Raw genomic sequence first — 24,814 nt, 5'->3', positions numbered from 1 at the left:
AGCCTGGGGTCGTGCATCACCTCGCCTCTCATACCTGAGGGGTGGAGTTGGCACAGGCTGGCACACCCCCCTTTCTGACATAGGGTTTCACGTCAGTCTTCCCGCCAGAGTGGGGGGTCAGAACTGTTGGGGGCCAGTTGCTGAGTACAGCAAGTGGTCTGGAGAAGCTCACAAAGGTGGAATGCCTTTGAAGCTTCTCCTGCTCATCCTGGGGGAGGAGGCTTGGCACCTCATCCCAGGATGTGCCTGGTTGCAGGCCCAGGAGAGCGGGGGCTCTCCACCCAGGGGTCCAGCAACATGTCTGCTGTGTGGCAGCCTAGGCAGCCTCTCAGACAAGACGTGGATTGTAGGTTAGGTTTCAGGGGGCATCTCTTAGATGCCCTCTAGTGCATTTTACATTAAATCCCACACTGGCATCAGTGTGGGTTTAATGTGCTGAGAAGTTTGATATCAAACTTGTCAGCCTTCAGTGTAGTCATTATGGTTCTGTGGAGTACGTAATGACAACCTCCCAGCACCATGTACTCTTAATGGCATCACTGCACTTACAGTGCCCAGGAATGGACCCAGGTACTGTAGGGGCACAGGGCTCATGCACCTGTGCCCACACCGCTGGCATAGGGCACCCAGCTAGAGGGGTGGCTGATGTATGCCAGGGCAGTGGGTTTGTGGGCATGGCACACAGGGATGAATATATGACGATACAACGAATTCCGTTGCAACGCATGCCTTTACCACGCATGCGTTACAACGGAATTCGTTTACCACGCATAAACATTTCCTCGACTATTTGCGTGGTGACGTCATACGTCGTTAAGAGAAAACGGCATTTTTTCCCCGATTTCTCTTCATCGACTCTGATGCCGACATGACTTCAGGTGAGTTGTTTTATGTGGGGGGGAGACCCCCCCAAGCCCCCCCTTTTTTTTTACCTTTACCACATATGCCTTTACTACAAACATCGTAGTAAAGGCATGCGTGGTAAAGGCATTAGTGGTAACCACGCATGCGTTGTACTGCATGCGTGGTTAAAGATTTCGTGGAAACGGCCTCGTTGTAAAGGCCGTTTCCCACAGGGATGTGTGCCATGTCGACTCTTTTAGTTCTGCACCAGGACACTCAGCCTGCAAAGGCATTGTGTGTGTGTCAGGGTACAGGGCCCCTAAGGGTGGCACAATAGGTGCTGCAGCCCTTAAGGGTCTTCTCTGGTCACAATGCCCTGGGTACCTAGGGTACCATTTATTATGGGCTGACATGTGGCCAGAGGTGCCAATTGGGTTTAGGCTTTAGTACAGATTTTAGGGAAGGAACACAGGCCCTGGGCACCTGGTTGGCCGGAGCCCAGGGCACACTCAGTCAAAGCACATCAGCAGTTCAGCAAAAAGTGTGGGCATACCAAGGCAAGAAAGATTGCACTTTCTCACACTACCTGAACACGGAGTGCGGCTTCATATCTGGGCATCCTTTGGAAAAAATAGACTCATGGCCGTTCCAGGCCGTGGAAGCGGTGCACCGCCCCAGAAAAGATCTGGGTCTGCGCAGGGGAAAGGCTTCCCTTGTGATCGGCGTGGACAGGATTAATCATTAAGCAAACCGAGTCCTATTCTGAGGCTCAATATAGAGCTGCAGCATTGGTCCCTTTAATTTTGGCACGAGCAACTAACCCACTGGAGGGCGGAAAAGTGCTGGATTGAACTGTAGGTTCCAGCATGCAGCGTGAAACTAAATAAATTAAGTGGCACACCGGAGGCCGATTTGATTTGATTGAATCCGCATGCATGGAACAGTACAGTTGCACGGAAAGTAAGCTGCTTGTGTTGGCCTCTGAGAAAAGGTACTGATTCCCTGAAACGCATAAGGCCAAGGGAAAATTACGGAATGGGAAGCAGTTTGTTTCAAATAAAAGGTTGTTACCTACCTGAACACGGAGTGTGGCTTCATATCTGGGCATTCTTTGAAAAAAAAATAGATATACATGCATACATACTACGGAGTGGAAAGGCATCAGTGCAGAACCGCACTGTACTACCTACTGCCGCGCAGAGGTACTGTAAAAAAGCTTTTGGATCCAACCTGGCACCTGAAAAATATTTAAAAATTGAGGAATCTGTGGTTAGAGTCTCACCGAGAAAGAGCATTACTGAAGGTAAGTAATTTGTTCATCATGACTTCTAGGTTGTTCCTTGTCCTGAGCTTATCCTTTACTGCATAGAATCTCACCTTTGCTTAGGTTATTTCAAAGTTGCTCAAGCTAATGTCCATATAAATGGATCCATTTAGTACAGATCCTTGGCTTTCTGCACATTCCTAATAATTACATTTCAAACTGTCCATCTTAAATCAATCCTTTCACTCTCAATGTTTGTGTTGTTGATATTTGTCCTGTAAATGCATTTCTGGCTATGGTAAGCACCTGAAAATAACAGCAAACATCTCTTGCATTTATTGCATGACTTTAAATGCTTCTACCCTGAAATACATTCAACAGCTGTAATTGCCTTTACCTCAGAGTCTAATAAACTCTGTTTTCATAATCTTTTTTAAGTCAATTAAAGGTTTTGTCTGGATTGAGAATTAAATCGTAGGTCACTCTCTGAATACTAAATCAAGGAACCTCTGCTTTCTGAAGCCCAACTAGCAACAGGTGTGCGAGAGGTCATGAAAGACTAACTCATGCAGAGAAAGTAATTAGGTGCCACAAGCTCTACCTAAACCCCAATAAGGGCACAAATAGAAAAATATAATTGAAAAAGTGACAGCGATGTAAGGAGAATAAAAAAGCAGCCTCTTTAAGCAGAAACCGAATCACAACTTGTGTTGAAGTAGACACACACGCAGATGTAAAGTTATAACTTGAGATTGATTTCTTGAAGTGTCCCAGTCCCCCCAGACACTTGTTCTCAGCTACTCTTTGCTGGAATCCTACTATCACACTCCAGCTGCAAAAAACATATTTACAATTAAACAACCTTACCTGGCATGACTTATGCACATATTGTGTATAAAACAGCATCATATGCATCTTCATTTCATAACACAAAATTACAAAGAAAGTGAAACTACATTGAACATACTAAATAAATAGAACTTGTTTATCTTGGGAAAATCAGTGGCATCAACAAGTCATGTCAGACACCTTCTCACCGTAAAATAAAGTAATTCAGATATGCTTATCTTCTCACTTATCTCTTTTGATTTATATAATTTTTAGAGCCCACATTTCTTGTCTCTCCATGATCCTGAGTCAGAGCGGACTCTCTGAAAAAATTGGCATTGTCCATGTGATCACAGTTTGTTGTCTGTTCTGAAAACTCCCCTACTATGATACTGTGAGGCAACATTGTTCAGATTAAAGATACAACCATATTGAGTCCTTACTGCATTAAGAAGTTTGACTCTGGTAGAACATGTGGATTTTGTCCATTATTTCTTGCCTACTGGTACAGTCACTATAACCCCACATATACCCTTATACTCTTGAACAACTCAAACAGTGATCTACCTTTCGTGGCATAAGGAGATATTCCCTATGCAACTATCATTAGTTCCATCGCCTCTATTCAGTTTTTTCCTTCAGACCTAGATAGCTGAATACTTTATTTTAACGTTTAATTAAATCTCTCCACTACATCACTCATTTGTGGATGCTATATCATACATCTTTTGTGCTTGAGGCGGCTCTCTTCTTTCTCATCTCCTTGAAGGTCATTTGAACCCCAGTTATCAGTTACTGTTGCTTATGAATACCTTCTGTGTCAAATACCATGTGTAAGAATTCATAGACTGTCTTTGTGGTGATATCTGAAGCACTTTGTGCTTCTGGCCACCGTAAAAATAAATCCATCACACTTTCTTACTCTCCCCCAGTTAATGGTCCAACAATGCCAAATGCCATTTCACCCCAAACCATTAATTTTCTGCCCACCATAAGAGGTACCCTTGTCTGGTAAATTGTATTGCTCCTGCAGCATTCAATACAGTCCCATACTTTTCTTTCAATTTCTGCATTACGCTCAGGCCACCAGAAATCAGACCTTAAATGCTCTTTAGTCTTGATGAAAGGTCCTGAGTGACCTTTGTGTTCCAATTGTTTCCAAGACAACTTGGACAAATTAATCAAATTCTTTCAAAACTCAAACTGCCTTCACATAACCATTCATATTAACCCACCAATAAGGTGTTCTACTTACACCAATTGGATCGTTGGTTTTACATCTCCTTTTAATTTTCTCTTAATTTCGTGTAAAACTTCATACCTTTCAGTTTTCTCCTGTCATTCTTTCTCAAAAACAATTCTAGTTGTAATCTCACAAACGTTCACATCTTCCACCATATCTGGATTTCCACCAACTATGGGAACGGGTTTACTGTCTTGTTTTGTACACCCCGAATGTATAATACATTAAATGTATATTCCTCTAAATTAAAGGCCCATTTGCATTTGTAGGATGATATTGTATCAATGCCTTTCTTCATAAACACTTCCTTAAGTGGTTTATTATCTGTAACAATTGGGAAGTTGGTTTTTAACACAAAGTTTTTAAACGTGTTAATGTCACAGACGTCTTTTTTGTTAAACAAGTGCTTTTTCACACCACCTCTTAGCATTGTTGAAGTGAAAACGAGTGTTTTCTCACTGTCCATCATATCTTGCTTTAGGCCTGTCTCTAAGTCTTTTCCACTGATCTCGGTCATTATGCACCATGCATATCTTTGGTCATACATCAGAAAATTTGGGGCTCAATTAAGATCTTGTAACAAACTCCTGAATTCTAATCACTTTCATTACTCCATTCAGACTTTCTCTTTTTTTGTCAGACCTCTCATAGTTTCAGCTATGCTTGCAAAATGTGTTTACATTTGGAATATAATCAATCATTAAAAAAATGATAATCAACTTCCTTCCATCCAATTGTACATTTTCTTTCTTTAATATGAGTCTGTGCTCTTGTAGAATACTCATAAACCTCATGAGTCTTACATTATGCTCTTTGCAATTGATTGCCTTCTTGAAAATACTGTACTCCTGGTCACTTCTAAAACATTAGCTGTGGCCCTTTGAAACACTAACGCTGCTAACATTGGCATCCCTAAATCTCTAGAAGCCCCTATGGGCATGGTAAATACAGTTAAATTACATGAGCTCTTGTTCTCTCATACCTGATGATATGCTGACGCGGAGTCCACTATGGTAACATGTTTACTTCATGAAGTAAATACACTATTTCACTAATATTTGATAGAGGAAATTGACCTGCGACAAATCTGTTTACTTTTCTCATATCCACACACAATTTTATGTCGTCCCCGTTTTTTAGGTCTCGCCTGGCGTTAGCAACGCGCATGCGCTGCTCTCGCCATGGCGAGGGACTTTTGGAATTGATACTGATTCCAGGCATGCATGCGGTGGGACAGAAGATGTGCACCCGGGGACTGGATGCTTTACTGGCGGCGTGATACTCTGTGGACTTTTTTTTCCCCGCCAGTAAAGCCAGTCCCAGGGTGCACATCGTCTGTCCGCCCTGTAAAGAGCCGTTTACGTCCCATGATGGGCCGAGCTTGTTTTTGATTGTACAGAGTGGCTTGGCTACAGCTTGAGAAGTACCGCTTTTCCAATTTTTTGCCAATGGATGTTTAGTGTATTAATATACTAAACATCCTGGCTTTAGTTTTACCTTTTGCGACACCGCTGGTTTATAGTTTTTGCAGGCATACACAGCACACTTCCTCCACTTGCAATAACCTTCGGTTCACCTTAAGCCAAAGTTCTACACAAATGTAATGAAGCTCTCAGGCACTCCATTTAACATCAATTAACAAGTTGTTCTGACAAAGCTTTACAGGAACCAGACCAGCGACGCCAGATTAACAGCAGGCAGACACAGCACACCTCCTACTACACTTTCTCTACCATCCTCCTCTCCTGTCCGTGGTTTGTTCCTCACCCGCTTCCTTCCAATATGGTCATATATCCACACACAACGTAAACTACTTTCTCTAACATCCCCCACTTTCCTGTACCTTTTCTCTCTTAAAACCCCTATTTACCTTTAAACAGCTTTTTTTTTTTAACATCTAGAATACAAGAAACAATTGCACACTTTACCCCAAAAACACATTTACAATATATTTACTATATGTTTCAGGGTGGACTACGCTAAACTATTCTGTATAAATCAAACCATGTGCATGTGTTGTGCTCTGAATATTTTGAACATGTGTATCGCGTCAGCGCTATATCTTTGGCAAGGATAGCGCTGCATAAGTTCTCTACCTCACTTTAAGTACCTCTGGCTGCTAAAACAGCCTAAACTCTCTAGCTATGTTTATTTATCATTAACTTTTATATAGCTCAGACTATGCCGTCATCGCTGTCAAAGCGCTTTCCATACATTGAGGTGTATTCGCAAGGAATCACATTTTAAACATTGCTGTTTCCACGAATTTTAGCAAATAAAACAAATCAAGTCAGTAGGCATGGGGCTGGCATATGGGGTTTCTCAGCATCAACTTCTTCAAACTTACTGAGTGCAGGAAGGGTGTTTCAATGTAATTGTTGCTGCGCATTTTGTTGCCAGAGGTCACCTCGAATGTGCAAGACTGTGATCCTCTGCAACTTTCAGGGTCTGTTGCTTAATACCGCACTGTTAACTTTTTTGTCTGTTTTAGTAAGTAGTTCCCACACAACCTGGATCTTGCAAATCACCGAGGACAGCCAAAGTAGTTGAAATCTTACTCCCAGGGGCAATTAGGTTCGAGGCATGTGGGCTGCTAAATTCATATCTATTGCATAGATCGCCGCCTAGTGTTGGGTCCGGATGATTGCACATTGTTGTCCTGGAAGAGTCTTCGAAGTATCACGAGATAGGTGGCTCCTCCCCTGGACTACAGTGCGCATGGGCATCGACTCCATCCCCAGATTGTTTTTTTCCGCCATTGGGTTTGGATGTGATTTCGACGTCTCCTGTCTGAATCGGTAAAAACAGTTCTCTGAAGGCCAAAAGGCTTTCTAACCTCGTCGGTATTGTTGGCGTTCGGTTCTCGTGTATACTCCGACTCTTCGAGTCGGTTTTCGGGGGAGTCGCGTGACTCTTCGGCATCGAGGCCCTTCGACGCAGCAAGACCCCGACGAGACTACAATGGAACGAAGTCCGTTCAAAAAGTGTCCCGTGTGCGGTTCGAAGTACCCACACATCGACGTGCATCCTGTATGCAACAAGTGCCTGTCGCCGGACCACAACGAGGCCAACTGTATGGCCTGTTCGAAGTTCAGGTCGAAGAAGACGCTCAAGATTCGGCGCGTGGCGCGCCTATTCATTAAACTGCTTCCATATCAGCTCGTTAAATCCAGGAAGTTCTGCCTCACTCGAGGAACAGTTGAGAATCCTGCTAAAGACATTTTCTTGCTGATTCTTACAAAACAGATGGCGAGGCGTGGGATCATGTCAAAGTGATGATCGCATCATTGGTTAGATAACAGTAACAAAGTAGAAAAGAGTGGAGTTATCTTATTCTTAAACACACGCATTGGTACACAACAGCCTGGAACCAACCTGTAGGTTTCAATCTCACATAAACGGACTGAGGATTTCATCATTCCAATGTTGATAAGACGAGTGAGTGTTTAAAACTTTTTTTGTTAAAGCACACATATACTAAGAGGGAGTATTATACCACCTCTTTACATGTATTATTCTTGTAAGATAGGGAAGCTTGTAATAACGCTTGCCTGTAATTTTCTTATTACATTGCAATTGTGACATCACTACTCTTCTGTAATAAAATAACATCGCTAGTCTATTTTATGTTGAGTTGTGAACACTGTATTACAAGATGTCAGGCATCCTACCCTCTCCCTACCATATCTTTCAAGACCCTCAGGAGATCTGTGACCTTTAACCCACTCCCTGCCTGTGTTTCTACATATTGCTGCACGTTATGCTGTATACGTCACAAGGGCATGCACAGAGTTACAGGAATCCTACCTGCAGCCCTGTTAATCTAAATGGTCCTCAACTCTTTGGTGACTTTCAGTATCCCTGTGACATGGGGTAATTTTATCCATTTGTTATTAATGCTCTTTTTATTACACTTGTTTGATGTTGTAAGCACTCATGATAACAATATCATGGGGGAGGGGCACTAATGGCTGTTAAAGGCCCTCTGACTTATCATTCCAGTGTTTGTATTTCTGTTTCTTCAAGCTTAATTGACAACATTGTGTGCTTTCACTTTCCAAGCAGCCCCAGACATTGGTGCCCGCTTCTTTGAAATAAAATAGGTCTTGCATTTACTAGAGTTTGAGCTATTGGCATTGCAAATGACAATGCCTTTTATTTATGTGTTCTTTATCAAAACCGATAAACAAGCATTGAAAATGCAATAGGTCTCGCCTTTGATTAAGTTAAAGCCATTTGCTTTGCTAATGGTATGAAATAGCAAAGCAAATGGCTTTAACTTAATAAAAGGCGAGACCTATTGCATTTTTAATGCTTGTTTTTTTCCCTCCAGTCATTAAGAGTAAAATCATTCAGTGGACTCAACAAACTCAGAAACTTTAATCCAACACAATTGTTTAATTCTTTCTCAACCTTATCTCTCATGCTGAAGGGAATGATACTTTGCTTACTGACATTTATTTTTTTAATCATTCTTTAATCAGATTGTATTGCTGTAGTTCTTGAAGCAACCCATTTCATTTTTAAACAATTTTGGGAATTCACCAACACCTGATTTCACCTTATCGCCCATTTTATCTTGCCCAATTTGTTTGATTTAATTACTCAAACTTGGTAGAGTAGAATTTTGGTCCAGTTTGACACCTATTGCCTTCTGTAGTTGCCAGCCTAACACTTATGCCCATTATAGGGTATGTATACCTTTATATTCAATGCATTCTGTGAAATAGCATTCTATCCTTATAAGCACTTCTCCAAAACCACCTGCTGTTATATCGGGCTTATTTAACATTCTTCTATTTTTTTTAACTTCCTTATGTGTCCTCTACAATGACTGTAAACCTAGGGCATTAATCAAAAATCATCTCTATTTATTTTCTCTCTCCTTTTACCTTATCCATTGAATGTCCATTACATTTCGTGCCAATATGCAAGTTGATTTCCTTACAATCTTCATTTACTTGTCTCAGACTTTCCCTTGTTTCCTGTTTCTACATCATACCGTATAATGTCCATTTTTGCGGCACGTATTGCATGCAAGTGTTATAGGTGGGCATTTCTAAGCTGGTTGTTTTACTTTTCTTGCTTCATTGCCCTGTGCTTCACCTTTGTTATTGTTCACTGATTGCACATTGCTGTCTCCTTCTGTGTTCTTCCTAATTTCATTAAAGCAAGTGATTGTGTGATCCACTTTTTCCATAGTAACTAGCATGTTTGTTGAAATGGGGATCGCCCTTTAACCAACATTTTCTTATTCTCTCATCTTTACAATGCAGTGTAAATTGATCCCTAATGCGTTCTTCTGTTTTCCACCCCAAACTTACTTGAGACTGCCAGTTTCCTTAAGTCTGCTAAGTACTCCTCAACACTTTCATCTTCCCTTTATTTTTCTCATTCCAAAATGGTACTTTTTCAACATAATGCTAATGAGAGGAGGTTAATGAAGATGTAACTTATTTTCACAAATCTCGTACTCAATGAACCAACAAGAATCTTCTATTGAGAAGTCTGATACATTTTCAAACACTTCTGGCATCCATCCTCCAGGCATTGCATCAACAATGATGTTTTTTGTCAGCACTGTGAAGAGTGCTACGTACACAAGCATAATAAGGTAATAATAGTTTCTACTTAAACCATTTCATGTCGGTCTCACCCGCCTGGACAGGAAAAATGGAGGTGGGGGTTTACATTTTTCCCTTTTTTATGTACTGAAACTGTTTGAACAAACAACACTAAGATCCATGCTGGTATTTGGTATAGTGCCTAAAATCTAGCCATCTTATCTCCAGTTTTGATCTAAAACTCAAATGCTTCCTACCAGATCACCAGTGTCCAATATGATGCCCAACCACACAGCTTTATCTTCTCACCTGCTGCTTGGCATAAAAATAAATATTTCTTCTGTATTACTTCTCTGCTTACTGTAGCTAATTATATCTTCATATATTACAAATTATAAACTGTTTTTCAGTCCCGGCCAGTTCTGTTAATTTCCTCAGGCATACAGTGAATGTAGGTTTTACTGCTCCTCCAGCATTCTTACTCCAGACAAAAAAACCTTTGCTTCTGTAAATATTGTGTCCTTTTCCTGGACAACCGTTCATGCTCATGATCGGCAGTGTGCATACCCGTGAGACTTAAGGTACATGCTGCAACAAAAAAACTGGTGGAAGGAATGCTCAGCTGTATCTCAGCAATCAGGAGCCACTGTGGCCACATTGAGATCCATCATGTTTCACCTAATGTACTACTCTACATAGAGACCAAACACTTGCAAAGCAAGCTTGGTGTTTTTTACAGTAGAAACAATCCAGCCATCTTTCCTGAATCAGAGAGCAACGTTTGCCATAGAAATTAACATGGGATATCACACTTTTTTTCTTGGTCCCCTTGTGTTTTTTTGGTCCCTTCATGACAATTTGACATAACACTTTCCATGAAGAAGTGAAATGGATGAACGTTTTTGGAAAGTTTAGTGCAAATTTATTTTCTATCAGGGATTTCAAATAGTTGATGTTTCAAATATACCCCTGTCATCTGTCCTTACGATAAGGAAAATCTTGGAATTGGGGCCATGGCGAATAATGATGGTTCACATTCGATTCAAATAAGCTAATGCATTGCTAAATCTGGTTCGTCTGACTTTACCTTTCACTCAACAAACAGGTGACCTAAATAAAATTAATTTTCAGCAGATTGTAAATAAATATGAGAACTTCTCCTACCCTAAAGAAAACTATTTTACCCATCACTGACCTACATATATAAATATTAGCTACATCGCTGTACCAAAAGAATCCATAGTCAATAGGTAGCCCATGAGTAAGGCATATAGCATGCCAAAAAGGACATGCCACTATTTCCCAGTACAGAGTGCTCTGGCAATTTCACCCAAACTCACTGCTGGATAGTTGTTTGCCTAAGTGTGTCCCACCATCTACATACTACCTAGTCTGTGCATGGCATTTGGGCTCATCATGGCATGTCCAAGGTATCAAGAACTTCCTAAAGGATCAGACATTTATAGTGCCTGCTCTTTAAAAATACAATGGCTGGTCTTTGTTCCTTAGTCTAACCTGACCTCCCAAAGCAGGGCCAAAAGCAACACAGATAATTTTCTATAATAGTGCTTTATTACATTTCAGTATATCCTTCAACATGCAACCAAAGAAAACTAAGGCATGAATAATACATTGTCTCCCAATAGTGTTACAGCATTTTTAAAAAGCCACAAATACAGATACCTTGGAAAGCTGTATTTTCAAATGACCTCAATGGTACACAAATCTGTGACAGATACATATGATGAAAGTGTTTCCACTGTTTACCATCCTATACTCTCTCACTCTCGCTCTCTCTCTCTCTCTCTCTCTCTCTCTCTCTCACTCTCTCTCACTCACTCTGTCACTCTCTCACACTCTCACACTCACACTCTCTCTCTCACTCTCTCTCACTCTCTCACTCTCTCACTCACTCTCACACTCTCTCACTCTCTCTCTCACACTCTCTCACTCTCTCTCTCACACTCTCTCACTCTCTCTCACTCTATATACATATATATATATATATATATATATATATATATATATGTACACGCACTGATAAAATCAAAGGTTACAGGGATGTTATAGTTAGGCTCAGATTTTATTCGTACAAAGCCATAGAAATTCAGCAGTTATAGTTACCTGAGCTAACTAACTTACTCCCGAAATGCACTGCTTATGACCTCACATATTTCTATAGTTTTGCGGGAGGAAAATCTGAGCCCAAGTCAATTGTCCCTCTAACCTGTTTTTTTCAGTGAATTCTCATGTTTTTTTTAATTCTATTCCCAACTATAACGTCCCTGTAACCTTTAGATTTTTAAGTACATTTTTTAGGTTTTTAGGTCTCGCAACCTATCAATGCGCGCAAGCGCATTGAGCGGCGCGAGAATTCAAGTGCTCGAAATCCTCGTGAAACCAAGGGCTTCTTGCGCTGCGGTTTTGTTTAAGTTCACGTGAATCACGTGATCAAACAAGCACGCGCAGCAGCCTCCCTCCCTCCTAATTGCATTTTTTTAACGGCCGCCGCACAGCACATCAAAGGGCTTCGCCCAGCGTGCGCTCTGCGGCTTCTCGGCTTCTCCTCCCCTAATTATTCATGGCTCAGTTTCCCGGCGCACGCATTTGTTCACATTTTGTTCGCCGCTCTCCCCACTCGGCCCCCTCCCCTGCCCGCCGTGTCGCATTTCTCCTCCCCCCTCCCCTTCTCTGCCTTCCCTCCCTCTTGTTTTCATTAGCCATTCACGTACGCAACACTTCCGGGCAAGAAATATCAGCATTAGTGAATGTGCTTTAACATTTCCGCATTGCTTACAAATATTAGCCTTATATTGCACCTTTCCCATCCCACCGACCACCTCTCTGAGTTGCTGCTCCCCATTCCCCCACCCTCCCTCACCCTCCCTCATTGCACACACCCCCTTCGTCTGTCTTTTCATTGTTTCTGCCCTTATCATAGTCGTGGGCTACTGTGCAACATAGGTCGTCTATTTTAATTTTATTAGGCTTGAGACTGCAAAATGCTTGGCTTCTTGAAAGTGGACTAGCGTGGACACCAGTGCCTAATTGATGTGGCATGGGAGTTCTTCGTATGTTTGTGCGGCTTATTCACACCCTCATTTTGCTGGATTTTCATCGCCGCTCTTCCCACTCGGCCCCCTCCCCTGCCCGCCGTGTCGCATTTCTCCCGTACGCAACACTTCCGGGCAACAAATATCAGCATTAGTGCATGTGCTTTAACATTTCCGCATTGCTTACGCATTTCTCCTCCCCCCTCCCCTTCTCTGCCTTCCATTCCGTCTTGTTTTAATTTATGTTCCTTCGTCCACACTATTTCCATTTTGGGTCTGCCTCGGGCTTGTGTTTATGCATGTTCATGCGCTTCCCTTCTTAATATTTTTTTTTTAACAGCTGCTCTTGTGCGTACAGTTGTTAATTAATTGCAGCTCTTGCAGTTGTAAGCTATTTTCTAAATTACTTTTTTTTTAAATAAAAGGAAGTGTGTGTAGCTGTTTGAACTGCACAAAACGTGTTTATTTATATACTTTTGGACACCACGCGGCTTTTATGTTATCAGCACGACACCCGCTTCAGGGACGCTGCACTTCAGATCATTGTCTTCTTTCCTCACTGGCGCTGGGGGGGAAGGGACATGGCTGCTTTGTTTACATTCCTCCTGCTACTGCGAAATAAAATGAACATGCATTGGCATAGCCAATAGGTCTCACTTGTGGGACCTTATAAGTATTTAGTTTTGCAACACAATATCCTTGGTGCAACAAAGATATTGTGCTGCAAAACTAAATACTTATAAGGTCCCACAAGCGAGACCTATTGGCAATGCCAATGCTTGTTTAACTAGTAGTCACTGTTGCAGAGTGGTGGAGAAAGAGGGCGGGGGCTCCGACCAGCACTCAGTAATCCCGCTGTGTGGCACTTACTGGAGGTAACAGGAGGGGTTCTTGGCCCCCAAGGATCCTCAGCATCCACGGGGGCTTCATCCCCCAGCCAATAGTGTACCAGGAGGCGTGTTTGCTCAGTGGTGGAGAAAGTGGGAGTGGCTTCCAACAAACTCTCAGCACTCCCGCTGTTTGGAACTTACTAGAGTTAATAGGAGGTTTTGGTGGTCCCAACAACCCGGGGGGGTCCATTAAGCCCTCCCCCAATTCAGAATTAAGCATCCTTCTGGAGGTGGTGGTCCCTGGGGCACGGGGTCCACAAGGCCCCTCCGTATTTTATGGACTAGCCCCGGGGAGGTTGTGGTCCCCAGGGCACGGGGGTCCTCAAGACCTCCCCCCACCCTCAATATTTAGGAATAAGCCCCACAAAGGTGGTGGGCCCTGAGGCATGGGGGGTCAACTAGACCCTGCCCCCTCCCCATTTGTTTAAAATATGTATGGGTGCATTCCCCCTAGACCTGGCCCACCCAGGGGCTAAAGAATAGAGAAATATAGGAGCCCGCACGTCTTTTTTTATTTTTTCAGCAGTAGCCACTGCTTCAATGAGACCAGCCAACGTTTTCTTTTTTTTAAATAAGGATTTTGACCCTGGTGGGGTCTCTTGGGGGAACCCCACCCCTCCCCCCTCGAGACCGAGGGGTTCAGGATTTTCATTTTCTGGAACTCAGCGGAAGCGGAGTCCTAAGATGGCTGACAACACTTCCTGATTTGAAGTGTTGGCAGCCAATCAGATTTGAAAACGGGGGCTGTCGGATCCGTGTCCCTGTGTATACAAATCTGGATCAACATCTACCTTCCTGCCAAATTCCGTTCAGCAGTTCAGGCTGTAGCCAAGTCTAAAGTTTTGATGGGAATTAACATAGAGAAAATGTGTTCCGACACCCCAACCCCCCTTTTTCTCGGCTCCTGCTTGATGGATCACCAGGAAACTTTCAAGACAGCGGCCGGAGTGAGCCTATTACTAGTTGTGAACATGTTGCCGGGATTCGTCAAGCAACGCCAAACTTACTGGCAAATGAAAAAACGCTCTTCCTATGGAAGCTAGGTCGTAACTATAACTACCTATTGGCAACCGCCGGTAGGTAATGTAAAAAAATGGATATGTTTATTATCAAAAAATGGATCGCATAGAGGCCTTGGAAATGATGCCATAGGTTGGAGATTGGAAAGTCTTTATCTTTGAAATCCCCTTTGACTTAAGATAGTATTCCAGAATAGGTATTCTAAGATTTAATAACCAAGATGACTTTGTTTTTGCTTTGCCGATTTAGATCACAACAAACTTGCAGCAAGAAGCCCTATCGAGGAGTTAGTTGGTGGAAGTCACTGTCTTTTGTTTGATTGCTTAGGGTGCTGCATTAAGGAATTTCGCTGTTTTGGATGGAGTACTAGTATGACTATTTCTCATGAATATGATTTTGCAGTGGATTTAGTGTATTTGCTTCCATTAATGCATCTGTATTTTCTCTTCACAGCCCTCCACTGACACAAGAAAACTGGATGATAGCAGTTTATCGGAACTGCCTGTAAGTCCTTTGGGGGTGCTCTTACTTTTCTCAGCAAGTTTGCAGGTATGACTGACATGCTCAGCCATATGCGGTGTCCGTGAAGGCAATGCAGTCACTTACAACAGCTCGGAGGGTTTTGATGGCAAAAATTCAGGCTAAGCTTTTGAGTGTCTCCTCGTATGAAAATGCGTAGCTGTAAAGATGATGCCCACCTGGCAGAGTTCAGGATTTGCAAGCTGACTTCACTGTCCTTGAGTTCATCAATTTATTGCAGATTAGCAAGCGCAGACTGCTGTCACCTTCAAACAAAGTAATTTTTTTTTTCTTTTAGCCATATGATACATCAGACGCTACAAATGGTACCAGGGCGGATATCTTAATCAAGGATGGAAATGGGAGCCCGGCCCCATCGCCCAAGAATCGCCCCAAATCTGGTCTTCTGTCAGACACCCCACACTCTGCAACCCTGCCCCTGAGGTCGCCTACTGAGCCACCATCCACAGAGCAAATGGAAGGGATGCTCTGCCGCAAGCAGGAGATGGAATCGCAAGCCAAAAAAGCTGCCAACAGGTCAGTGACCTTAGCCACTGTTTCTGGCATTTCCTGTTCAACTATTTTGGCGCACCCGGGTTTGTTTTTTGATTTCAGGTGCCTGACCAGCCTTCTCCATCGCTTTGTTGTGTTACAGTGAGGGAAGGCTCCCTTTGCTGTCACTAAATTAAATAGTTTTCCAGTTGGTAGTTCTTAGGAATTCATTACCATCTGGCTAATAGTATTGATCTTGGGTGGCATGACCTGGCAGTTCTACCAGTCGTCCCATCACTCAGTCATGCTGCTAGCACATACCATATGCTACTAATTGCAATCCAGTTAGCTGCTCACGTAGCATTGTTTGATTTGAATGTTTTATTTCTAGCAGATAACACAAAGGTTGCAATGTATTTGAACAGGACTCTTTCAGTGTACTCCATCTATAGACATTTGTTAGTTACCCCCTAAATGTGAATCACAGTCCAAGAATGAAGACCAGGAGGAGAACAGAAAGCACCAGCGCCTATTTGTTGGTTTTGTTCGGGTGACTGGCTTAACTATTATCTTATTTGATTGTCAAATTCTACTGTTGTCAATCCAGTTTATAAATAATTCAAACGAATACCGTATTTAAATGCAATTATCAGGATACCATTTGTAGTGGCTACATTATTGTGACATAAAATCATACATTGAACAAAGATGATAAACTGGGAACAAGAATTTAGTCAAGGGAAGGAATATGTAATGTTGAGAATAATTCAGACTACCTGGGTGAATCCTCAGCAATGCATGAGAAATATCCAAGTCATTGTTCTTCGTTGTCCCATTGCAAACTGTAAAAGGACCTCTGTTTAAATGTTCATGAAGTTAGAATGATTTACAGGTCTTCACCCAGAAGTTACTTGTATTATGGAGGTCAATTGAAAAAGGTATGTTTTTCATTCCCATTCCCTGGAAAAGTAATGACAATAGGAAAAGTTACTTTGAGGGTAATTATTATAAAATTGATGATCTTTGAGAGGAAACAAATGTAACTGGAGGAAATTATCTTCTGACGTTGTTTTATGCCTGTAAAAACGCATTCTCTGATGATTTGGCTTGCTGTGACATACATTTCCTCTTTGCAGCCAGAGTGATAGCTCCTCCGTATCTGCACACAGCATCTAGATACCCTATTTACACACCTGTTCCATAGGTTAACCTGAGAGGCAGCTATAGTGCTTTTGGTTTAATAGCTTTAGCAACCCTATTACTAAGGGGACAACTGCGCTATCTGAGGTGAAAACCTGTGGTGTGTTTCAAGGGACAGCTGAAGCGTATACTTTGAGCATTCTTTGTTGATCACACCAGAGCAGTTGCACACCCTAACAGCTAGATCTTGTTTTCCTGATTGCTTAGTATCCCCTATCTGATCTGTTTCCTAAAGCACCCTTCTGTCAGCCCTACTTGAGCAGCTCTACATGTGAGGTCAGAAAACTAACACATTCACTGGTTCGATGCCCGAGGCTCTTGGCAATGTAGGTGTTTGGAAACCAGGAGCCACCAACACCCCCTTTGTCTGACAACAACTGTACCCTTTAGACTGTCAGCACTTCCTCTTGTATATACTTGGCAAGCTAGATCACAAAGGGGAAAAGAGACCGGAAACCGTGGTCTCTCAACCTCCATGTCTGCACTTCTCGAACCCTACTAACATCGGTGGTCAGATAAGAGTTGCATACTACTTACTGTGTTGAGACGCTGGTCGTATTTAGTGCTCGCAACTCTCTTCTCAACTGGAGGCAGACAGGCCTTGCTCTATGCGTGAAATTGCCTGACCTCTCTAGCACTCGCTGACTCTCAACCACTCACTTGTTGCACTTCTTATGGTCTCCTGTTCCTTACCCTCCACAGTATGTACACATCTGAAGCATTGCCATCTGCTGAACCTCAAGCCTTCTGTCATTGCCAGAAATGAGGTCTACTAGCAAACCCCTCTAACAAAGATGTGAAGTCGCACAAACAACTCAACATCATCAGGCGCAATGCAGATCTGCTAAGTAAATCTGGAATGTCATTGGTCTCCAAAATCAATTGTGTAGCTTGAGGTTGTGCACCTGGGACCCTCTAGCTTTTAGTTTTATGAAACAGAAACTAACCTCTGTTCACCATTTTATTGGACACCTACTCAGTGTCATCTCAACTGCATGTGAAGTTTGTGCAATATAGTGAAACATTTTGAAGAAACCATTGGAGAAAGCGTCTAATATTAAAAGCCATTATTTTGACTCCCCGTGTTCACTTTGTTCCTCTCCACCCTGCTAAACAGTCCTACGCAGAAGTGTTACTTTAGGACAGTCTTGGTTGAATTACTGAGACAAAGGTATACGGTAAGCAGTGCTTTTTCTGTAAATGCAGGTCTTTTACATTGATTATGTGTTAAGTGAAAGGAGAGTGAGTACACAATATATTAACTCACAGGCATAAATCCACAGTCCATGCAAGATTCTGTCTCTGTGTGCGTTAGAGGCCATGTTTATTATTATTCTTTTAAAGGAGTGATAAGAATATATCCTAAACCATGCACCCACAACTGCTGTTTACCAATGCCATTTTTATGTCCTTGCAGGTCTTGGCAGAACGTCCACTGCATTTTGCGTAAAAACAGCCTGGGGTTCTACAAAGATGCAAAAAGCGCCAGTGCAGGCATTCCTTACCATGGAGAGGTACCAATCAGCCTGGTCGGGGCAACGTGCACAGTAGCCCACGACTATAAGAAGCGGAAAAATGTCTTCAAGCTTGGGTGAGGAGACCTCCTTGAGAAATAACTGGGGGGCTCTCCATGTCTTGGTCAAATAATTGAACCACTCTTGATGTTGTCTTTCTTGTTTGTCTTTCACAGAGTGTGTGTGTTTTTGTCAAATTAATCAGATTCTGAGCCAAATAATATCAGTCACCATAATCTGTCTCTTTTGCACGACCAGATCGCCATTGTAAGAATCCTTCAGCAAGTAATTAAGGCAGGTGGTTTGGGTTCCTTTCAAGTATTGAAAACCCTAGCCTACTCTTGGAGGAGTAGGCTGTTTTACAGAATCACTGAGGAGCTACCATTTTCCTAGTCTTTTGTTTATTTGGTGCAAGCCCCAGAGCATTACACTGCACAAAAATCCTCAAGTTGGTCAATAAGGCTTGGTGATGGGCTTCGGCCAGGGTGTACACTCGGTGCATTTTAGCTCAGAGCTGTGTGAGTGACACGAAAAGGGGCAGCATTAGATTGTGTGAGGCCATCAGGTTAGCCGACGTGTTTCTAATCTGCAGACAAGTGCACCATGCAAATCCACCCCTTGAACCTTCAACCCGAGCTGCAACTGGTTTCATCCATCCATCCAGACTCCTGCAGGGCTATAACTCTTCCACCGACTTAAAAAACAATTGGAATCGGATCCAAAAAACCCCCATGGTTAGTGTAAGTGCAAACTTCTGTGACATGTAGGGGAACACATGTTTATTAAACAAGGACGGCCGCACAAGAATATATTCTCATACTAGGTCCAGGCAAGGTATTTGCAGATTTTTATGTGCAAGCCTCTCTCAGAATGATTTTCTTTCCATAATCCTGAAATATGGTGCTTGGTTAAGAATATCATCTTTTTACCCCAAAAATTAATTTTGGTACAAAAGTAGGGTGCTCGAAATGGCTCAGGATGACTGATACCAGAAGCTCAAATTGCCTACTTGGTGCAGAGCATGTTTAGAGTGTTTTTCCGCCAGCTGCTTTGAATTATAAGTAACAAATTGAACAGTAAAGAAAAGGGAAAACATAAACTAGAAATCATTAAAAAATGGGAGATAAATCCAGATGTTCTGCACATCATTTTTATGGATTAAACGAACTTTCAACAATTGAAAGCAGAAAATGTTCAGAGTTAGCATACATTTAGCTGCAGGTACGCTGGATGGGCAATATGCTGTCAATCAGCTGGTACAAGACAGTTGCTTGTGCTGTCCCCAGTGCCACTCATAACACAGGTGATCAAAAGGTGCAGATACTCGCACAACATGTGTCATTATTACTGACATGGGCCAGACAGATATGTTTTTGAAGCTTGGTGAATGTCTCAAAACGACACTGAATATTGGCAACACAATACTGTCTCTTGACTTTGATTGTTAAGTCACCTTTTCAGTCCCTCAGTAACTGAACTTGGCAGCATTGCTCCTGAAGCCATAGTTTTGGAATTTGAAAAATCCATCAAGATGTATGTAGAATATACGGGAGACGGGAATGTAATTACTCAACAAAGTAGAAGGTTTTTGTCCTGATCTGTACAAGGAGGAAAAATCCACCCACTCCACTGGACATACAGGTTTAGATGTTAAATGAACTCACCATTCACTTAAATTATGCATATATTGTGGGGAATTTTGGAGCCCAAAGAGCATATTCCAAGAGGAAGGCAACTTCAATTTGCATGATACCCGCAATGGACATTTTTGAGAGGTGTAGGAAAGTTATTGCACAACGACACTCGCCAGCATGGAATTTGTGCAGTGTTAACTAGATTAAAGGCACCTCCATTTCAGCCAGTGCAGAAGTTGTATTGGTAATGACAATTACCTCATTATGTAGAGTTAGTGGACTTCAAGCTCTCACTGTGCAGCAGCCTTTTTTGCTGATAAATGAGGGCAGAGAGGTTTTGAGGACCCATCTGAGGATTATCCCGAAAGCAGTATCCGCATTCTGTCAATCAAACTCTTGACTTAATTTCATTTTTCCACCATCCATAATCAGCAGATGGAAAAGTTCTCCATGCACTAGCGGTTAGGAAGATTCTGTGCTTTACATTGCTAGGACAAAGGGATTAAGAGTCACATCAACTCTCCGTGTCACTTGCTTAACAAAACAAGATCAATCCTATAGCCTAGAAAAGAAAGCTGGATTGTGGATGGAGTTTACTCACTTATGTTATTCTGTAGCTCGAAAAACACTTCTGGGAAAACAAGATATCCTATATATAATAAATAACAGTCTTTAGCTTCGATTAGCAAAGTCTTGATGTGGAAAATGCAGGACAGCCATGTTTTTAAGCTCATACTTTAACTGGATATTACTTTGTCAATGTTCAGCCTAAGCAGAAAGCTGCAGTTTAGCAGGCAATGTTACAAAATCCATATCCTTTCTTTCCCACTTATCATCCCTCTCCATATGGGGAGAAGTGCTGCTGCACGGCTGATGTACAACACTTGAACCACAAACAGTTTCAGGATGAAACAGTGACCAGTTACTTGCCTCTGACAATTGTTTTGCAGGTGGAATCCATTGGAGATTCACAAGCAATTTCCATTCCCCGTCTCCATGGTGAAGAGGAAGGGTAGCATGCACGATTCTTACCAGAGTATGCTGTGGTATACCCAATTCCTCAGACCATACACATTATCAAGAAAAAAACAGACTTAAAATGGTGTCTGCAGTATAGGTCATTGGCTAATTTCAATCTGATCGTGATACACTTCAACCATAACTTTCCCCTTCACATTCTGTGTTTTTCAGTTAACAAAATGGGGTTTCACAATGAATCTTTCTTGGATTCAGTTTCCCCCACTCCTATTTACTATCTTCACATGAGCTGCCTGTGGGATAGACATGACCAGCACCACTCTGGTACAGCAAATCACATCTATGGATAATGCTGGTCCAACAATCCAAATGGGCCCTTTAAAAAAAAGAAATGTAAACGTGGATCTCTAATTGATAGACTTTTGAGACTCATCCATGGAAGCATGTCTGTCCGACTATCCTCTCTCGCAGGTGTCCCTGCTTGCAAAATACATTCAACTTGAAACATTTTGATGCGATCCAACAGTTAATGATGAAGCGTTAGCAAAAGGTGATGCTGCAGAAAGTGAATTGAGATGTTTGTCTTGTTGTCAACAGACATTCATATTTTTACTATGTTGTGTGTTTTAGAAGAAGGCTCAAATTGTAAAAGCCTTTTCATATTTTTAGACATCACTGTGAGAAGTTGGCCTGATGTGCAGTGCTCACTATTCTAGTGATCACTATATATCAGTCCAAACAACCCTTATTGATGATTGGTTGTAAGTCAACCTTATAGACCAGCTATCCTAGTAGCATGGATACGAGCAGTCTAAGGCTAAGACTCTAGAGGGCGTGTTAAGCCAGCTGTTTTACCATCACATTACCCCTTGAACACCCAGTGAAAGGACACCACACAAGTGTTATGAAAATAAACAATGTATTTATTAGGATCACAACAACCCTGTACTCTTTATGAGGACAGGGTGCTAAGCACACAACAAAACTCTTACGAAAATACTTTTAAGTTAGCACGTTACACAAATGCCCGAGGGGCACGAAGAACCATATACACTAAAAGTGGAATGCGAATTACTAGCAGGTAAGTAACAGTTCTAATAGGCTTTGGAATCGCTAGGACTTGACTAGGGAATCGTTAGATTACTTCTAGGAGACCTAGGGGACTCGGGTGCAGAGTGTGCACTCTCACGCGGGATGCGGGACAAAGTCTATGGAGGCTAGGAAAGGCAAAGTTAGTGTTCACGGGCGAACCCGACCTGGTAGGAAGAAAACGACAGTGGATCCTGACCCTTGGATAGTGAGGCTATGCTGGGACACCGGAGTGCCGAAGTTACCTAGCCCAGGGGCTGCAGCTGCATAGGCCTGAAAAGACGTCGGGGATCTCGTTGCCGGACCGGGAGCCTGGAAGGAAGAAGTTGCTGGCAGGCGACCAGTGAAGGAAAGTTCGATGGATCCAAGCCTGGATCAAGGAAGAAGAAAACCTGAAAGCAGAGGGGACCAAGTTCTTGAATCACTAGCCAGTGATTAAGTGGGCACCAGGATGGCACCGGGCGAAGTCACCGCAGTCAGGTGAGTGGGCGCTGCTGGGCTCTGCAGTCTCTCGGACCAGGAGGCGTTGTCGGCGACCAGGATGGAGGTGCGAGCTGTCCCACGGAGGATGAAGTCGTTGGCGTCGAAGTTACCCAGGATTGGGCAACAAGCCTTGGCTAATTCAAGCCCACGCGGTGGACTCAAAATGGCGTCTTGAGTGGACCAGGAGGGTCCGGGGTGCTCCTCTTCTGGAAGGGAGCAAGGGCCAGTCTGGAGCAACCAGACCAGCAGCAGAAATGTCGTCGGGCGTCGTCAGGAAGGCCACAAGCCAACGGGCTAGTAGCCAAACAACGCGGTGAGCAGCGGAAAGCAGAAGGGCCCCACGCAGATCGTGGAGATGCTGGGGGGCTGCACTTCGGAGCTGGAGCTGTTCAGAGTCGGGGCTTCTCGGACCCCAAAGCACTCACCAGTGGAATACTCGGCGGGCTTGCTGTGCAGAAGTCGTGCAGTCTTGGCGATGGCCGGTCCCTCGAGGTCTCGTCGCACCCACGGTTCTCAGCTGTGCTGTAGAGGTGGGTAGAGGTCAGAGGTGCCAGGGAAGCCGGTTCTCGTCGAGCTGGGCAGTCGGATTCCGGAGGAAGGACTTGCAGCAGACCGCAGTGTTCTTAGATGGTGCCTGCGGGTGCAGGGTGACTACTCCTTAGTCACAAGGGAGAAATCTTAGGAAGAAGTCTTGAGTTCCTTTCGCAGAAAGTAGTTTCAGGATTCAAAGATGATCTGATTTGGAAGGGGGCCAGTCTCTACCTTTATCCTGTAAAAAGGGGCTGGCACGCGACTAAGTCCTGCCCTATGGGTGGGACTAGGAGGGGGGTGGTTACACCCACTTCCTTGGCGGGCTTTTCCCCAGCACAGGGTCTGGAATGACCCTGGAACTGGTTCAAGCCGGCCTATGCATAGTGAGCACCGGGGTGCTACTTGCAGTCACCTTCCTCTAAAGCCCTGCCTACCTACAATACACAAAACCCTGTCTGGGACGGTGCTGGCACCGCCCCTGGCAGGAAACCCTTTGTCCTTATCTCCTGCTCTGGGAGGACTCCCAGCAGCAGGAGGGCAGACTTGTGTCTCGGTGGCAGCATCCATTTTGTGGATGCTAAGGCTCTGTCTGACTTTTAACCGGGTTATAGGTTACAGGCATGTCGTGTCCCTCTAGAAGGGTGGAATGCTAACCCCGTCGCCAGAATTGGCGAGGGGTTAGTATTCCAATTCGTATGACACCTTACTCGACATGTTTTGATAAAGCGATACCAGAGTTGGCACATAACCGCGAAGATTATAATGCACTTAGGAGTATATGGTATGCGATATCATGGAAACGGCTAAGGGATGGATCCCGAAAGCCGCAGACAGGCTCAGCTCATGCTAGAGCACCATCTCACATGATTCCAAGCACTCTGCCTTCAGGATTGTTAAGGCCTGCCATAGGAGTGACTGATAGGAGATCTGTGTGTCCATTTTAGGGTTAGATATAGGTATACTATATCTAAAGCAAAGGGTGAGTACACCACCTTGCCCCAGCTGTCGGGCAGCCAGTTGTGTCAGATTTGGATGGCCATCCAGGGGTGGCATAATACATGCTGCAGCCCCTGGTAGGCCCTGGGTACACCTAGGCCCTGGGTACCTAAGGTACACAGTACAGGGACTGATAAGGTGACTCAGTATCCAATTTAGATATGTACCTAAGGTACATGGAATCCATTTTACAGAGAGAGCAGTGGGCCTGAGGTCCTGAACAGCAGGGCCTCAGGTCAACTAAGTCAGAAAACCAGCAAAACACCAGGCAAAAAGTTGGGGGCAACCATAGTCAGGGATCAACCTTCCTACATAACCCCCCCCCAAACGAAAGGAGATAAGGCTATCCTTGTCCAGGTAAGCCTATATTGCCTAAGTGGCCATTTAAGGAAGTACCAGCACTGGCATGGTTACCCCCTATGTCATGGTCCACTAAGCAATCCCTCACCCTAAGGGTGTCTGAGGGTCTCCACCATAGGGAATCTCTACCTGTGGTGTGTTTTGTCAAAGAAAAAGGCTGGTGCTGAAATGGAGTACTGAAGTGAGGCTCCACTAATTTTGGGCTCAGCTTCCTCCAATCATTTTCCACCATATAGGCCTTTCTTTCCAAGACTGAGTTGTTTTGGGCTCTCAGGGTCAACCTCTGGCTACCTACAGCTGGAGGTTGGGTCCC

The 24,814-nt window shown here is 43.4% G+C and overlaps 1 protein-coding gene across 2 annotated transcripts in view; it reads left to right on the top strand.

Moving 5' to 3' along the window:
- SPTBN2 (spectrin beta, non-erythrocytic 2) overlaps positions 1 to 24,814 on the top strand; it is a 680,775-nt gene that overhangs the window by 612,133 nt on the left and 43,828 nt on the right. For both annotated transcript variants that reach the window (XM_078660840.1, XM_078660841.1), the window contains 3 exons: positions 15,159 to 15,209; positions 15,523 to 15,761; positions 18,334 to 18,507. In XM_078660840.1, coding sequence (XP_078516966.1) covers positions 15,159 to 15,209; positions 15,523 to 15,761; positions 18,334 to 18,507 — 464 coding nt within the window. The remainder of the gene's footprint in view (positions 1 to 15,158; positions 15,210 to 15,522; positions 15,762 to 18,333; positions 18,508 to 24,814) is intronic.

The sequence above is a fragment of the Lissotriton helveticus genome, chromosome 9, assembly GCF_964261635.1.
Source record: "Lissotriton helveticus chromosome 9, aLisHel1.1, whole genome shotgun sequence".
Classification (NCBI taxonomy): domain Eukaryota; kingdom Metazoa; phylum Chordata; class Amphibia; order Caudata; family Salamandridae; genus Lissotriton; species Lissotriton helveticus.
This window is presented reverse-complemented; position numbering and strand designations above follow the sequence as displayed.